General features: G+C 40.4%; 1 protein-coding gene across 6 annotated transcripts in view; it reads left to right on the forward strand.

Moving 5' to 3' along the window:
* Positions 1-18,214, forward strand: part of FMNL1 (formin like 1) — a 112,998-nt gene that overhangs the window by 41,189 nt on the left and 53,595 nt on the right. For all 6 annotated transcript variants that reach the window (XM_060781174.2, XM_060781177.2, XM_060781178.2 and 3 more), the window contains exons 2-4: positions 8,464-8,547; positions 16,874-16,957; positions 18,058-18,131. In XM_060781174.2, the coding sequence (XP_060637157.2) occupies positions 8,464-8,547; positions 16,874-16,957; positions 18,058-18,131 (242 nt within the window). The remainder of the gene's footprint in view (positions 1-8,463; positions 8,548-16,873; positions 16,958-18,057; positions 18,132-18,214) is intronic.

An 18,214-nucleotide genomic window follows, 5' to 3' on the forward strand; every position in this document is an offset into this window, starting at 1 on the left:
CCACCAACATTCCATTTTCCATTCTTGAGTTCGGAGTAGAGCAACTGCTTTGGGAGATGGTGGTCGGGCATCTGGACAATGTGATCTGTCCAGCGGAGTTGATGGCGGAGGACCATTGCTTCAGTGCTGGTGGTCTTTGCTTCTTCCAGAATGCTGACGTTTGTCCGCTTGTCTTCCCAAGAGATTTACAGGATTTTCTGGAGGCAGCACTGATGGAATCGTTCCAGGAGTTGCATGTGATGTCTGTAGACAGTCCACGTTTCGCAGGCATATAGCAGGGTTGGGAGGACAATAGTAATAAGCTTATGGGGATCTCTGGGCCCTTCCACACATCCATATAACCCAGAATATCAAGACAGAAAATCCCACAATATCTGCTTTGAAATGTGTTATCTAAGTCCACACTGCCATATAATCCAATTCAAAGCATAAAATGTGGGATTTTATTCAGCTGTGTGGAAGGGGCCTCAGTGGGGGTCAATATGTGACATTGATCAGTTTTTGAAATAAGCTTCCATAAATTTAAATTGACCCATGCAATTTCTTAAAATGGTCTCTTTTTCCTCTCAAAATTCTCACTTAGTTCCAAACGATGATCCACATTTTTATTCACAATAAAAAAATGTCTGAAATGGGTCCATCAAAAATTCCTTCCTATGTGAAAAAGTGGACGAAAGATGTAATATGTAGAGTAGAATCTTACATTTATTCTAGGATCAGGCTGCTTATTCCACCCTCTTTCCTGCCTTAATGTTACAGAGAAAGCTTTTAAAATTATGGAAGGCATTGCTGACTGAATGGCTTGTGTGCCTACTCTGTTTGTCCAGATGTTAACTATCAATAGAGAAGCTCTTCCCTTTTTAATGATTCTTGATTGTTAAACTAGATTTGGACTGAAGAGCCCTTTAAATAGACTGCTGTCCTCTTGAAAGCAAGAAAGACACGTGGCCACCCTTATGCTTCTTTTGATGTATACTGTAGTTTTGTGGTTTGTTGAAACTAGCAGGAGACAAGTGATACATTTAGCACTGGTGTTGTTTTGCACACAGCAGGTTTTGAATATGGTACAGTACATATGAGCCCGAAATAATAACACATGCGGACTATACATTCTATTTCTCCCTGTTGTGAAATTTCCAGAATCTTCCTCTGTGATGCATTCATTGAGAATCTTACATTTGTTATGATCGGCATGGAAGAGCCCTATTGATTCTGCTATAACATGGGTTGCTCTTGAGGTTGTATGATGACCTTGAGCACCAGCAGTCTCTTTCAATATGGCAGCTCATATAGTTGCTATAGTAACAGGTAGCCAGATGGAAATTCCTAGCAGCTTTCAAGATCTCAAGGTCTCAAGATCCAAGGCCACTGAGATGCCAGAGAAAGGATGTCAGTGTTAAACCCATTGTGGATAAACAATAGTGAAGCAGTCAATGTAGGGCCTTGGAGGCTCAATTTAGTTTACTCTTTCAATTTGATAGTCTGCCTATCTGTCATGTACTGTTAATGGTTGATTACCTCAATATCCATTTCTTCACAATGACTGATGTTCTGTAGTCTGAGGTTTTACTTTACAGAGGATCCTATTTGTCAGTTACTGGGATTTGACTATATTAAAACAATTTTAATCATTTTTAACCATAGGAAGGAACAGTTTCATTTTCAATGATGTGTTCAAATTTTCCAAGTAAGCCTTAGGAAGCCATTTCACCCAAACTTTTTAAAACCATCCTAAAAGTTTTTAAAGAATTTGCTGCATTCCAGGAAATTACAGGACATATAATATTTACTTTCGGTAAAATGTGTAGAAATCATGCAAACAGAACTCCTATAGAAGAGCAAGGCTGAAAAAGAACCATCATAGCTTCAACAATGTCCCTGTCCAGTTTTTTTTAAAAAAAATGTTGTTGCCTTCACATTGTTTGCAACTTAAAAGCTATCATGAGGTTTTCTTGGCAAGAGTTGTTAAGAGGGGTCTTTGCCCTTGCTTGAGAATGTGATTTGCCCAAGGCCACTCAGTGGACTTCCATAGCTGAGTGGGAATTAAATCCTGATGCTGGGCTTAGTACAGTATCTCCACCACTACACCATGCTAGCTTCTTATAAGTCCACATGTCTTCTTCTAAGGCAGTGGTTCTCAGCCTGGGGTCCCCAGATGTTTTTGGCCTACAACTCCCAGAAATCCCAGTCAGTTTACCAGCTGTTAGGATTTCTGGGAGTTGAAGGCCAAAAACATCTGGGGACTCCAGGTTGAGAATCACTGTGAGGAGGACCCTCCTGGGCCAGAAGAAAGATGGTCTTAGAAATATGGAAGGTATGAGAATAGAAATCAGAGATAGGAATAAACCGGCAGTCCATAAAGTAGAGTAAAATAGGAACTTGTACTGAGGTCAATGTTTTGTTATATTTGCAATTATTTCGTTTATAAATTATCTGATGAACAGTCATGTTTGCAGAAGACACCAAATTATTCTAGTTGAAAATAGCAGAGTGCACACAAAAGGATCATACCAAATTGGCAAAATGGCTCATGGAGTTGTATACAAGACTAAAGTGATGCACGTTGGGGGGAAAATGCTAATGCCACAAATACATTACCAGCATTAATAGTGACTAACTAGAAAAGGGATCTTAGGGTCACAGCAGAGAGCTCATTGAAGATGGCAGCTCACTGTATGACAGCTGTGAAAAAGACAAAATCCAATCTAGACACCATTAAGATGGGAACTGAAAATAGAAATGCCATTATCATAAATTATAATGTCCATAATTAAATCTTTGGTGCAGCCGTTTTTGGAATCCTGTCTTCTGTTCAGGTCACCCCATCTCAGAAAGTATATTATAGAGCTGGAAAGGGTGCAAAAATATCTAGGAGTTGGAACATTTATGAGGAAAAGAGGAGGACCCTTTAGTTGGGGAAAATCCAAGTATATCAAAACATGATCAAAGTCAATAAAATCATGAATGTGTGTGACAAAGCATACCAATTTCATTTTTCTTTTTTCTCTCACCCAGTGGAATCGGCTGTTGTGGAATTCTGAATAAGTATACAACCAAGACATTCGCTGTCACAAGTAGTTATCAAAGTCACCATACAGATAGCTTTCAAGATGTTTTAGACAAATTAATAAAGGATTGATATATCAGTGTCTAATAATAATTCATTCTGACTACATGGAATCTCTAGGGAGAGAGTTTCTTAGAAAGAGAAGGACTGTCTAGATTTACTTTCAGTCTGACTTCAGATCTGATTCTGGGATAGAGATGGTCTACACCAGAAACTGGACAGCAAGAATGTATTCCTGTTGCTTCTGCTGTACCACCATCATTTTCAGTGTCCTACATCACAGTTTCCTTTTGCGTCACATATCTAGGATGGAGCCTGGAAATTGGCTCACAGTGGCTCCAGTCCTTAGGTTTAGCCCAATTTGGAATCTGGAAACCATCCCACTATCTGCAAGATGTTCTGCTTCTGGTATATCAATTTCATTTTCATAAAAAATAAGTCAAATGTTGTCACTTTCTTTAGATCTGCTGTTAGCTTACTTTGAAGATGGTACTGCTCAAGGAATGTAAAATCGATCAGGATAATGGGTAAAACTGGGACTCAAAGCAGATGCTTCTCATTTGAAATAGAGGATTTGGCAAGTCTGTATCATCAAGTGGGCAAAAGTTTAATCAGTACACATGGATACTGACATTAGCTATAGAGTAACCAAAAAAAGTTTCCATAGCTTGATGTTGTTTGTCATTGAAAAAAGAAGAAAGCCTGCACATGACAAATGAGCAGATCTGCAAAATGGGCCCAAATACAATCTTGATCCTGTTTTATTTCTTATGTCTGTAATGAGTTCTAAACTACCACTGTTCATAGGGGAAGTGGGGAAGGACCGGGTTGAGCAACTGTGGTTACAAGTGCCTAGCACATGGGTGGCATGCAACTTCCTCCTACTTAGAAAATCTCCTCTAAATATATGCTGATTTCATCCAAGCAAGCAGACCTCTTGGTCACAAGGAGCCAAGGCGTTCCTTTTTCTTCCAGTATGTCATAGCAAAAAGGGAAACATAACACCCACAAGTATTCATGTTATTAGGAAATTATGGCTTAGGAACAACATGCTTTGAGTCTCCTGTGTAGCATAACTCAAGTTACGTAGAGCAGTTTGTATAGTAAATTAGTCCAAGGAAAGTAGTGTAAGATTGTATCACTCCAGTAAATTAGTCCAATGAAAGGTTTGGCTTGTGTTTAGTAGCATTTCAGGTTGCAACAATAGTATCATATTGTATCATTAAATCTGGATTGAAAAGAAGTCACAATTTTGTCGTGTGTTTTATTTCTCCCTTTGAATCCTTCCTCCTTCACCTGTTGTTAAAAATTGTAATTCGCAATCTGTTGTAAGAGCATGCCATACAGTAAGGGGAGAATGCGACTGCACGGATAATAAGTAATAGAATAAGTAATTTGTTGATGGTAGTGGTGGATACAAGGGAAATCTCTGGGTAGTGTTTGTAACTGTTGCATTTGACTCTGATTGATGTTTGTACTCAGAAAGAGTTGTTTGCATTTATTCAATTTTTTTGTTACATTTCTGTCCACCTTTGGTCCAGAGACTCAAGACAGAGCATATGATTCTCCTCCTCCCTTTATGACCACAACATCAACTCTATGTGGTAGGTCAGGCTGCAAGCAAGTGACTGGCCCATGGCCTCCTAGTGAAATTCCTGGCTCTGGAGAGATTACAATCTGGATCTCCCAGTCAGACTTTCCAGACATCACACTATACTGTTCTTATGACAGTAGCTATATTAATGGTCAGTCAGTGATAAAAGGGAGATGAAGCAGCTTAAAAATCCGGACACATTTTAGGAATACAACAGTATAATCCTCCTATGCACAGAGGATATGTTCCCAGACTCTGCATGGATATGTGAAACAGTAGATAATAGTAACCCTGTAGTAACCTACGGATGTGAGAGCTGGACCTTAGGGAAGGCTGAGCGAAGGAAGATCGATGCTTTTGAGCTGTGGTGTTGGAGGAAAGTGCTGAGAGTGCCTTGGACTGCGAGAAGATCCAACCAGTCCATCCTCCAGGAAATAAAGCCCGACTGCTCACTGGAGGGAAAGATACTAGAGACAAAGTTGAAGTACTTTGGTCACATCATGAGGAGACAGGAAAGCCTAGAGAAGACAATTATGCTGGGGAAAGTGGAAGGCAAAAGGAAGAGGGGCCGACCAAGGGCAAGATGGATGGATGGCATCCTTGAAGTGACTGGACTGACCTTGAGGGAGCTGGGGGTGGTAACGGCCGACAGGGAGCTCTGGCGTGGGCTGGTCCATGAGGTCACGAAGAGTCGGAGGCGACTGAACGAATGAACAACAACAGATAATAGTAAACCATATTGAAACGAAGGACCTTTGGCTCAAGAATATGAAGGACCCAAAAAATGCACAGGGAAGACTATTTTGTTGGTTGTGGATAAATGAAACTGCCGATACCGGTATTGTGGATACTGTGGTTGTACTCTATGTCATTTTTCATGGCTCTTGGTGTTTAGTAGCATTAGAAATAACTTTGCTTTTTATTGGTGGTTTCTAAGTGAGATGAATGGAGTCCTTCCTACGTTCTTAAAATTCCTTCTACTTACAATATACACTCAAGTAAAATATATTCATACACAGCTTTTGTGTTTTCTCCATAAATTAAGTGACCTGTTGAGCCTTAAACTTGGTTCCTTTTAGTCAGAAAACTATTAGTACAGCATTGGTATCTCTAATCTGAAATGCTTGGAATCAGAAATGTGTTAAATATCTTGAGGTTTTGCAATATTTGCATATACATAATGGACATCTTGGAGTTATGACCCAGGTCTAAACACCCAATTCTTGTCTTTTTGGCTAAGATCAAGTGTACAGCATAGCTTAAACAAAATAAGTATGTATGTCTCCTATACTCCTATACTCCTTCTACATCTTGCCTGAAGGTGATTTTATACACCATGTTTTTAGCAATGTTGTGCCCAAAACAAAATTTGTGTACATGGAACTATCAGAAACTATAATATGCATAATTTTAGGTTCTGGAATATTTCAGATTTCTAATTGAGACTCAACCTGTAGAAGGAGAAGGAGAGCCTTACTACATGACTCTACAGGTTTACCCAGCCCAGCTATTCTGTTCACACAGTGGCCAAACTGTTGCCTTTGGAAAGCTCAAAAGGAGGATATGATCATCTGTATAATAGATGTACTGCCCTTTCTCAAATCATTTCAGACAAATGTCTAAAATTAAGCAATCGTCCAAATGAACAGTGCAGTCAAAGAATCATCAAATTGGAGGGGACCACAGGAGCCACCCAATCAACCCAGTTTGTATAAAATTCTTCTTGCAATGAATCAGTTTATCATAGACCGTCAGATAATCTCTAAATAGTGGTACTTTGATATTCAAATGTGTCTCAATACTGTATGGTTTTGTGTATGCTTTAAGAACATACAATTTAGGTGTCTAGACGCAAGTATCATTGCTTATGTAGATAAAATGTTGCCATCCATGCACAAGAGAGAAGAATCAGTAGGTTTGGGGGAAAATACACATATTTTTAGGTTGGGGGGCGGGGGGAATCATTACAATGGGGAAAACACCCAAAACAGCTCAATAAGAATTGAGCATACTCATTAGCTATGGCATGCTCACAGCTGGGAGGGAATGGGAAAATTATATCCTGCTTTCTCATGTGGATTAGTCAAGTTGACAAACAATAAATGTATAATAAAATTAAATCAACTTTGTATGCAGCAGTTATTGAGATTTTATATTTAAAAAATCAGTTTAAGATGTGAAGATTATGATTTTAAGAATTGAATTAATATGTGGATCAAACTGCAGAGCAACAGGAAATAAAATGACTAATACCCAGGCATATTTGGATAAAAATATTTTGAATTGCTGGATAATCAACACAAATACAGTGACATGAGCTCTAGTACATAGTGCCAGCCACCAAAATCTTAAGTTCCTATCAAATTCTTTTTAAACATTGATGGAAGAACAAGGAGGATATATTTGAGGAATAGAATTTGAAGAATTTGAAGAAGGATATATTTGAAGAATTCAAGGCTGGGGTTAAAATTGCCGGAAGAAACATCAACAACCTTAGATGTGCAGATGATAGCACTTTGATGGCCGAAAGCAAGGAGGAACTGAGAAGCCTTCTAATCAAGGTGAAAGAAGAAAGTGCAAAAGCTGGGTTGCAGTTAAACATCAAAAAACCAAGATTATGGCAATATGGTTGATAACTGGCAAATAGAGGGAGAAAACATGGAGGCAGTGACAGACTTTGTATTTCTAGGTTCAAAGATTACTGCAGACGCAGACTGCAGCCAGGAAATCAGAAGATGTCTACTTCTTGGGAGGAGAGCAATGACTAATCTCCATAAAATAGTGAAGAGTAGAGACATCACACTGGCAATGAAGATCCACATAGTTAAAGCAATGGTATTCCCCATTGTCACCTACGGATGTGAGAGCTGGACCATAGGGAAGGCTGAGCGAAGGAAGATAGATGCTTTTGAACTGTGGTGTTGGAGGAAAGTTCTGAGAGTGCCTTGGACTGCGAGAAGATCCAACCAGTCCATACTTCAGGAAATAAAGCCCGACTGCTCATTGGAGGGAAGGATATTAGAGACAAAGTTGAAGTACTTTGGTAACAGGAAAGCTTAAAGAAGACAATTATGCTGGGGGAAATGGAAGGAAAAAGGAAGAGGGGACGACCAATAGCAAGATGGATGGATGGTATCCTTGAAGTGACTGGCTTGACTCTGAAGGAGCTGTAGGTGGTGACAGCCGACAGGGAGCTCTGGCGTGGGCTGGTCCATGAGGTCATGAAGAGTCGGAAGCAACTGAACAAATAAACAACAACAAGAATAAAGATGTAGTTCCCCTTGGAGCAGTTAAGAAATGGTAATGCTCATAGTGTGGATAAGTAATGAACTGAAAGAAGCAGACTCACGTATATACCTTTGCCAACCACTTCACAAGCTGTGCTTCCAAAACAAAGCACAGTGCTAAGGCCATTTACATATGAAAGAGCTTTGCTAACAATTGTCACAGAAACTCCAGAATGGCTGCAAATGAGGATTTTAAAAAACAGGTTTACTTCTGAAATAAATCAAGACAGCTGACAAAGGTTTGGGAGACATATCTCAATTCTGTGGAATAAATGTGTTAGCAGATAGTGTCAGTGTTGCATAAAATGACTAAAACAGAAGCACTCTTTCTTTTTAAAGCAAAAACAAATAAAATACCAGTAGGCACCTTTCCTCTCACCTATCATGAGCTATATCCTACATAGCACTCTCTTTTTCTTCTGTTGTTAATAGATTTTAAGTACATGTTAGAAAGGACTGCAATGTTATGGCCATTGCCTATGTAATAATTTTCCCTCTTTCTTCTTGTCCTATAGAATTCTATGAACTTGCCACCAGACAAAATGAAGCTATTGAGCCAGTATGACAATGAAAAGAAATGGGAGTTGATCTGTGATCAGGTAAGGGACCAAGGTGTTCTTCTTTGAATGATCCATTCATTTACTGTATTTATATACCACCTTGCTCAGCCTGAAGGCGCTTCAAGGCGGTTTACAGTCGGCACAATTCGATGCCCCCAACAACATAAAATACAATTTTGAAACATTTAGCAATAATATAAAAAACACACAAAACCAATAAAAACATAAATACTCAGCATCTCCTTATTAAAATAATTTTCCAGTTCACATTGTCCAGTCTTTCCATAGATCTATATTTGCCTGTTACCCTGCATTTGCAAATCTACAAAGTGTTCAGAATACATTGCTTTTTGGGACTACAGCTTCCAAAAGTCCTCAGGCCAGTATCGCCAATGTCTGGAAGATTCTGTAAGTTGTCATCCAAACTAATTTTTCCAGTCAGTATTCCACAAAGAGCATCATAGTTGCATACCTCTGAAGTGGGTCTGAACCATGAAAATCTATGTCACAATATCTTTGTTAATTTTAAAAAATGGGGCACAATACATTACTGATTCTATTGCAACAGATTTAATGCAGTTGCTACTGTAGAAATCTATATGCTGTGTGTTTTGTAGAGTTAGTGGGCAGTGATTTTGCAGTGAAAACAAGGGGTATTATAAATGTATCACTGTTTCCATTGGTAAATTATTGGCGGATGTATTGGTTCACTGCTTTAATTCAATTATTTTCAGCAGGTTCTCTTCCTTACAGCATGGCAGTTTCTTCAGCAGTCTAAGGATGCTGTTATGATTAGAAGGAACCACTGTTGTTTAGTGGTTTGATAGTTGGATCCATTGGGTGACCTTCAGCAAGTCACAATTTCACATCCTCAGAGGAAGGCAAAGGCAGCCCCTCTCAAATCTTGTCAAGAAAACCCTGTGCTTTAAGATCGTCATAAGTAAAAAAAATGAGTTGGAAGCACCCATCATCATCAATAACAAGAGGAAGGATTATAGTTCAGTAATACATGCAGAAGGCCCTATGTAGTATCCTCCTTGCATCTGAAGCAGACATGGGCAAACTTTGGCCCTCCAGGTATTTTGGACTTCAACTCCCACAATTCCTAACAGCCGGGAGTTGAAGTCCAAAACACTTGGAGAGCTGAAGTTTGCCCATGCCTGATCTAAAGTGAAAAAGACCCCTAATTGAGATCACAGAGAATTGTTGTTAATCAGAGACAATAATGAGCTAGGTGAACTGGTGGGTTATCTTAATATGAATTACTTTCTATGTATTCTAAAAGTTGAGATAATGTTAACATCACAGCAGGATTCTGAATCACTAAGCCTTTACTATATCAAGGGGTTCTCCCTTCATTTCTCATGTTAGAATCGTTACTTACGCTGTTCCTTTATACCTTATATTAGTACTCTTGAATGAACACCCAGTGAGACTGAGGGCAAAAAGTGTATAAGAATCTTGATAATTTCAGCAGAGATCACATATTCACTGTGTTTTTGTTCCAGAGGTACAAGGTTCTCTGCAGGATTGTGCTTAGTAAAAATCTGTTCTGCCATTTCACATTAGATGATGACTGCACACTGTTCCTGACTGACACATTTATATGACAACACAAATCTATCCTTCACTTCACTATCAGAGCAGGGTTTCCTTTAACTGTAAAAATTACTTTCTTTTAATGAAGCAAATAAATTTTAAGTAAATATTCAGGGAACACTGTAAGCAATAAAAAATAAAATGGTAATCCATTTTAAAACATCAGATATGCCATCTGAAGCACAGAGGAAAGCCTGAATTAGGCATCAGATCAGCATTTGATTTGGGGACAAGAGCATCTGTAAATTTAACAGCTCAATACCAGGCTTACTATATGCTACAAAAACCCTCAATAAGTGTGTCAGCATTTATGCTTAGGTATATATGTAAATACAGGGGGCTCTTGGCGCTGTTGGGGTTTGGTTCCAGACCCATTATGAATAATCTATATAAATAAAAATGTAATGTTCATTTGTGGGATTGGCATAACTCAAAAACCACTAGACGAATTGACACCCAATTTGGACACAATACATCTATCGGGCTTCATTGGCTGCCGATAAGTTACCGAGCCAAATTCAAGGTGCAGGTAATGACCTGTAAAGCCCTAAATGGTTCGGGCCCTGCCTATCTACGCAATCGCATCTCCTTCTATTAACTGGCGCGAACTCTAAGATCTTCCGGGGAGGCCATCCTCTCGGTCCCACTGCCGTCTCAAGCGCGGTTGGTGGGGACGAGAGAGAGGGCCTTCTCAGTGGTGGCCCCCCGCCTCTGGAATGCCCTTCCAAGGGAAATAAGACAGGCCCCATCCCTCCCCTCGTTTCGTAACAGCTTGAAGACCTGGTGGTTTCAACAAGCCTTTGAAAATGGCCAGTTCTAACTCAGCCCTATACATTGTCGAATACAGCCTTATTCTTCCTACCAATTACCCAGATCATTTCCTCTAGTCAGCCCCAGAATGAACAGCCACAGATCCATACCTAATATTATTGTTGCCTGCCATAGCATTGCATTTAATTCCCGGGCCCCCTAGAATTTTTTGGGCTTGCACAAATCTTGGCCCGGCCTTTAAATTTTTTAAAAATTGCCTTGAACAGGCAGGATTACTTTTAATATATGTGTGTTATGGTGACAATTTTTATGCATATTTTGTTTTGTTAATCTTATGGTTATGTTGTTTTTACTTTGTATGTTTTGTGATTTTTACCTGGGAACCGCTCTGAGTCCCCTCAGAGAGATAGGGTGGTATATAAATAAATTATTATTATTATTATTATTATTATTATTATTATTATTATTATTATGAGTGACCACTCATAAAAACACTGGAAAGCACACCAGAAGAGACTTAAAAAGCCAAAAAATAAAAAATACATTACAACATATGTGCAAAACCACACACACACACACACACACATATATGCAAACACACATATATACACAAATATATACACACATATATACACACACAAAACACATAATACACAGACGGCCACAGGAATGTGTGGCAGGGGACAGCTAGTGGCATAATAAAATGGTTTTTCCCATATATAAAATGGCAAAAATCAATCTTTCCTTTTTTTGGATTTTGGAGGTGGGGTAGTATTTTCAAATCATGAATGATAGAATCTGTGAATACAAAGGAATGTCTGTACACATAAGGTCAATTTTAATAAACCTAAAATAATTTAGAGAGAATAATTACTTCTCCATAGCATATGCCTATATTTCTTTCATTCCAGTACCAACTCTGGTGAAACAGAGTTTGCAGATTCTGCAACAATACAAAAACCTGCCAAAGATGTTTGATCTAGAAACCCTCCAAAACTGGATTTATGCCATTATAAGCAGACTTCTCTTCCAAATTGTCTTCAGTAGTTTGTGGGATGGAGGAAAGAAATGCTAATCTGTCTCCAGCCTGACAGAAACAGGGCAGATAGTTACCCCCTTCCCTTTCTGAGGATCCAGGAATGAGCTGCTCAGAGACAGGGTCACTTCTTAGCACAGGCTGCTGGCAGAGACTCATGAGAAAATATGACACCCGTTCATGCTGTGAAACTATATATTTCTCAGTTAATAAAGGAACAGGCTTGTGAATGATGCTGAGAAGATAGAAAAAGAGGAGAGGAGTGACTCACCGTGGGCTGTGCAGATGTCTGTGTGGGATTCAGCCCTTCACAGTTCTGCTAAGACAATTCTGCCATGGGGGAAAGAGTGTCTGAAATAGAAACCTCTGGTGATTTTAAAGGTGTTTTCACAGTGAGTGGGCATTGGGGAAGGAGAAGACAGGCCTTTCCTAACTTCCCTGCGCAGGAGAAACAGGTCACAGGGCCCTGGTGAATTGGGGCCTGCCAGTGGCCGCTGTGACTCATTTTAAGTGCAAGCAAGTGACAAGTGCAGGGAAAAATCAGTCCCCACTCGTCGTGAATCACGTAGGAAGTGGCAGGCAACGTGTGTGGGAAATAGGAATGTCCTCCTTGCAGACTTCATATTTGTGAAGATATAAATGTAACACCACTTTATGTGTGAATGTGTCTGTGGAGAAAGAGGCGAGGGGAGGGTGTAAAGCTGTTGGTAGAAGAAATCGGGGTGCCTGTGAAGAGGTAGCGGGAATACATTGTAGCTCACAGAAAACGATCAAAGTGCAGAAATTTGGGGTTCTATGGAAGTCAATGGAGAGCTAAACTTTTGGGTCAGAACCATAGATTCAGGCCATCAAAACATTTTGGAAGCCAGGCCCTATGAGAAATGGCTTAGACAGTTGAGTATGTCTAGTTTGGAGGAAAAAAGACTGAGAGGAGACACGATAGCCATGTTTAAATCTTAGAAAAGATGTCATACTGAGGAGGGACAAGCTTATTTTCTGCTGCTCTGGAGACTAGGACACTGAACGATGAATTCAATTTGCAGGAGACAGGCATGTAGCCCGGGGGGGGGGGGGGGGGGGGGGCTCGGGGGGCTTCAGCCCCCCCCCCCTCCCAAATTCTCATGGTGGTTTGCGAAAAGGCCTTACTGGTGCATTATTTAAACTGTTATGTTTATTCATATCATGATCTGATAACCATACTCAATATATCCCATATGCATGAGGGTATGGGGTAATGATACAAAAGGTTTGCTAGGCTAGACTCTCTTTCACTCAGGCTCAGCCCCCCCCCCCCGAAACTCAGCCCCCCCCCCCTGAACCCCCTCAGAAAAATATTCAGCCCCCCTCCCCCTCCCCCCGAAACGAAATCCTGGCTACAGGCCTGGCAGGAGAAAAAGTCCACTTAAACATTGGGAAGAACTTCCTCATGGTGATATAGGGCTGGAATGGCTTGTGATATAAGGCCACTCTGGCATAAGCCATTGCTACTGAAAGTGGTGGTCTCTGTAGACTGTGCTTGTCCACTTGCTATTGATAGTCTGCAGCAGGTTTCTAGGAAGGAAATAAATTATTGTAATTAATGGGCACCGATATGGCACTAGTCTCTGACAGGAGCCCCCAGTGGAGCAGTGGGTTAAAACGTTGTGCCGGCAGGACTGCTGACTGACAGGTCAGTGGTTTGAATCCAGGGAGAGAGGGTTGAGCTCCCTCTGTCAGCTCCAGCTCCCCATACGGGGACATGAGAGAAGCCATCTACAAGAATGGTAAAACATCAAACATTCTTGCAGATGGCCAATTTTCTCACACCAGAAGCGGTTGGCAGTTTCTCAAGTCACTCCTGGCATGAAAAAAGTCTCTGACACATTGAGGAAAAGCTCTGCAGGTCCCTCCACACATTTTTTGTTGTTGTTGTGTCAGGAGCGACTTGAGAAACTGCAAGTTGCTTCTTGTATGAGAGAATTGGCCGTCTGCAAGGACATTGCCCAGGGTACACCTGGATGTTTTGATGTTTTTACCATCCTTGTGAGAGGCTTCTCTCATGTCCTCGCATGGGGAGCTGGAGCTGATAGAGGGAGCTCAACTGCGCTCTCCTTGGATTTGAACCTGCAACCTTTCGGCCTTCTATCCTGCCAGCACAGGGGTTTAACCCACTGTACCACTGGGGACTCCAGGTCCCCCATACTCAATAACTCAAAAAGGAACCTTCTTGGGCCAGAGGCATTAAACCAATTAAGGTTTCTTCACCCTTAATTGGTTTATTGCCTCCCATTGTTTTATTATTACTTCCTGGTGTAAAAACTCTTCAGACTGTAAAGTGTGCATTATTACAGTTTCATATATATACATGACATGTGGAAGAATCTCTAGTACAACTGAAGATGGGCAGCCAATCTGGCCCTTGCTGAAGACAAGAGTGCAGCCTGGGGCAGGGCTACCTCCTGTGTCCACCTTTTTAGCTGACTCTACTTGGGCTACGATAAGTGGACCAAGGCCAAGTGGACCGTCATTGCTGTCATTGTCACTACAGCCAGCGAATGGTTGTTACCACAGCAAAGGCCTCTTGAATTGCGGTCACTTATGTCTAGGGCGAGTTGGGGCCACGCTACCAAGGCAACAAGCAAGCTGCTTCTGGCTTCTGAATGAAGGCTGCTTAAAGTTACTGCTGCCACCTATTGGCTACATTTTTAATGACTACTCCAGCTCTCCTAATTTTTCACCTCAAATAGATTTTAGATATGGTGTAGAACAGAGCTTGGAAAGGTCGTTTTATGGGCTACAAGTCTCAGACTCCCATCATAGGCTGTTTTAGCCAAATGGTTATGGGAGTTGTTTTTGAAATTTTTATTGGTTTAATGACATATAATAAAAAAATAACTTATGGTTTTTGCTGCTTGGTCCAGAGCAGCATCTGGCACCTTTTATTCCACATCAAAGATATATAATACCAAATACCAAGTTATTTTAGATTTGAGACAGTAGATCCTACAGTCACTAGTTTCCATCTCTAATAGTAAAAATGCAGTAGCAATAACAGTTTCCAGCTTCCCACGGTTGACTACCTCACTATGGCTAATTCTAGAGTGGTCACCCCCCTAGAATCATAAAGTTGGAAGAGACCTCATGGGCCATCCAGTCCAACCCCCTGCCAAGAAGCAGGAAAATTGCATTCAAATCACCCCCGACAGATGGCCACCCAGCCTCTGTTTAAAATCTTCCAAAGAAGGGGCCTCTGCCACACTCCGGGGCAGAGAGTTCCTCTGCTGAACAGCTCTCACAGTCAGGAAGTTCTTCCTAATGTTCAGATGGAATCTCCTTTCTTGTAGTTTGAAGCCATTGTTCCGCGTCCTAGTCTCCAGGGCAGCAGAAAACAAGTTCGCTCCCTCCTCCCTATGACTTCCTCTCACATATTTATATATGGCTATCATGTCTCCTCTCAGCCTTCTCTTCTTCAAGCTAAACGTACCCAGCTCTTTAACCCACTCCTCATAGGGCTTGTTCTCCAGACCCTTGATCATTTTAGTCGTCCTCTTCTGGACACATTCCAGCTTGTCAATATCTCTCTTGAATTGTGGTGCCCAGAATTGGACACAATATTCCAGGTGTGGTCTGACCAAGGCAGAATAGAAGGGTAGCATGACTTCCCTGGATCTAGACACCAGACTCCTATTGATGCAGCAGGCCAAAATCCCATTGGCTTTTTTTGCCGCCGCATCACAGAAAAAGAAAATGGTTATTCAACCAGTTGCAAGACTAGTGTATACATGGATTTGATGCCTGAACATTAGGGTGGTGTGAAAAGTGTGAGTTCTGCTGTAAGAGAGATCTTCAAAACCAACAGCAGCTACACCAGATGCTTACCTCATAGTTCAGGAAATCAACAAGGTTGGGAGATCAGTCAGCACATAGTAGCTCTTGAGCAACATTGTGTCACATTTGGGTAAGCATGGTGCAACCTTATTAGGGGAAAAAAGGACTACAGGAAACCTACAGTTGCGTGTGTAGCTTTAGACAGCATTTCCCAACCTGGTGTTCTCCTGGTATTGGATTTCAACACCCAGCTACCTCTAGACGTTTTACTTCCCAATCCTGGGACCTTTCATCAAATATAATCTGGGGACACAGTGGGGAAGGCAAAACTTTACCTATTCCTTACATTCTACAGCTGTAATAAATGATACACAGGTAGCCAAAAATTATTCATGTCACATTCACAAATATTTCTGGATTTTTAAAAACACATTATTTGTAGTAGGATGTTATTTGGGGAAGGATGCTGGGTGTTGTCACTGACTGGGATGCATGATTTGTACTTATTCTAGAGCAGACATGAGCAAACCTAAGACTTCCGGGTGCTTTGGACTTCAACTCCCACAATTCCTAACAACTGGTAAGCTGGCAGGAAATTCTGAGAGTTGAAGTCCAAAACACCTGGAAGGCCAAAGTTTGCCCATGTCTGTCCTAGACTGTCTTTTGTATACAAAATTTCTCAAGTTCACCCCAGCACCTTCACATTAGGCTGGGAAATAAACATGCCTGGAGCACCTCTGTCAGTCAATGTAAGCAATATTGGGCAAGAGGAACTAGTGATCTGACCGAATATAAGATAACTTTCTTGATCTAATTGGAAGGTGAAGGCTTATATGTACAGTGGGTGTAATGCAGAGTTTGGATTATCTTGAAATAAAAAATGTCAGTATCCATTCTTCCTGGTCAGTAAGTACATAAGAGCTGCCATATGCTAATGTTTGGGCCCCTAAACATCTGTAGTGTTTACCTAGGAGATACCTATTATTGGTAGCTGCCTGCTCAGTGTAATGAACAGGTATAGACATCTTGCAGAGCTAGTCTTTTGCATACATGTTATCATAGGATTCTTCTGCCTTCCTAGCACAATTTTCCCTAACTCTAATAAAAGTAATGTTATATCTTGTCTACTGTCTCTTTTATGTCCACCTGCAGGAAAGGTTTCAAGTGAAAAACCCACCTTCTGCCTATATCCAGAAACTGAAGGGCTATCTGGACTCTGGTGGATTCAGTGGAAAGGTGACTTATAACTGGCTGATATAACCAGAAGCATATTCTACTTTCACCCCTGATTTTCCCACCCGACTCTTTTGATAATGTGATATTCTCTAGTAAACAGTTATTTTCTTTCTATAATACACTTGCCTTACCGAATACTGATTTCTTGTTTCCTACCAAGTGAAAAAATACATGTGCAGTTAAGTGATATTTGTCTTTACTGTTCGAATGTAGCAGAAATCCTATGTAAAATCATACTATGTATTTTTTACATTAATATTGGAACCTGAAATATATACAGAAAGCTTTTACAATTCACATGGCTTCTCTGTGTGCCACTTTTTCTTTCCTCAAATCCCCTGAGTAGTGAGTCAAAATGGCCATTTTGCATGCTGTCATTCCCATTTTGGGAAGATTAGCATTTGAAAGCTGCTTTTTTATATACCACTCCAGAGTTCAGAAAACGTAAACTGCATAATGTTGATTTCTTGTCTAGGTTACACATCTAGGTATACCATTTATAATGAGCACAACTTATGAAGGCAGAATGCAAAGCATCTAGCCATGCATGTATTAATTGGCGCTTCTAATCCCATCAGTTTCTGCAAATGTATCTAATTTGCATCATTTACTGAAAGAGTATGTCAAAAAGGGCTGAGTAGAAATAGATACCCTATGTTTAAATACCAAAACATTCATGCAGTACTATCATTTGTGAAAGGGATGGATTCTCTTAGGTGGTTTATTCCTGCAAGCAACTCAACCATTTCCATAGTCAAAATTGGATATCTTAAATGAGAGTCAACATATTTACTTGAACAACTTTATTTATTTTCTTTCAGTGTTGCTGATTTTGACTCTGGCTTTTAATAATAATCCATATATCTGATATAAATGGAAAACAGAATGGAAAGGATAATGTCTTTATTTCAGTGGATGTTGCAAGGACTGCTTAAATGCACCCACAGCATTACCAGTGTTTGATATATTTTATCACCCAAATGTTGCTATTATTTCAAACCCAGGTTCAAAATGAAAATAACACATACAATATTTTTGGCAATAACTGTATTTTGCGTGCAAGGCTTTAAATTTGTACATCTGTTTCTTTCTTCATCCAGTTCAAGAGACGGGTTCAAGAGTCCACCCAGGTGCTTCGAGAGTTAGAGATATCTCTGAGGACAAATTATATTGGGTTAGTACCAATGCCCAATGTTTCTCATGCTTGCTTACTAGTTAAAAATCCTTCCATGGGTCAGCCCTACCAATCTGCAATTA

The sequence above is a fragment of the Anolis sagrei genome, chromosome 6, assembly GCF_037176765.1.
Source record: "Anolis sagrei isolate rAnoSag1 chromosome 6, rAnoSag1.mat, whole genome shotgun sequence".
Lineage (NCBI taxonomy): Eukaryota > Metazoa > Chordata > Lepidosauria > Squamata > Dactyloidae > Anolis > Anolis sagrei.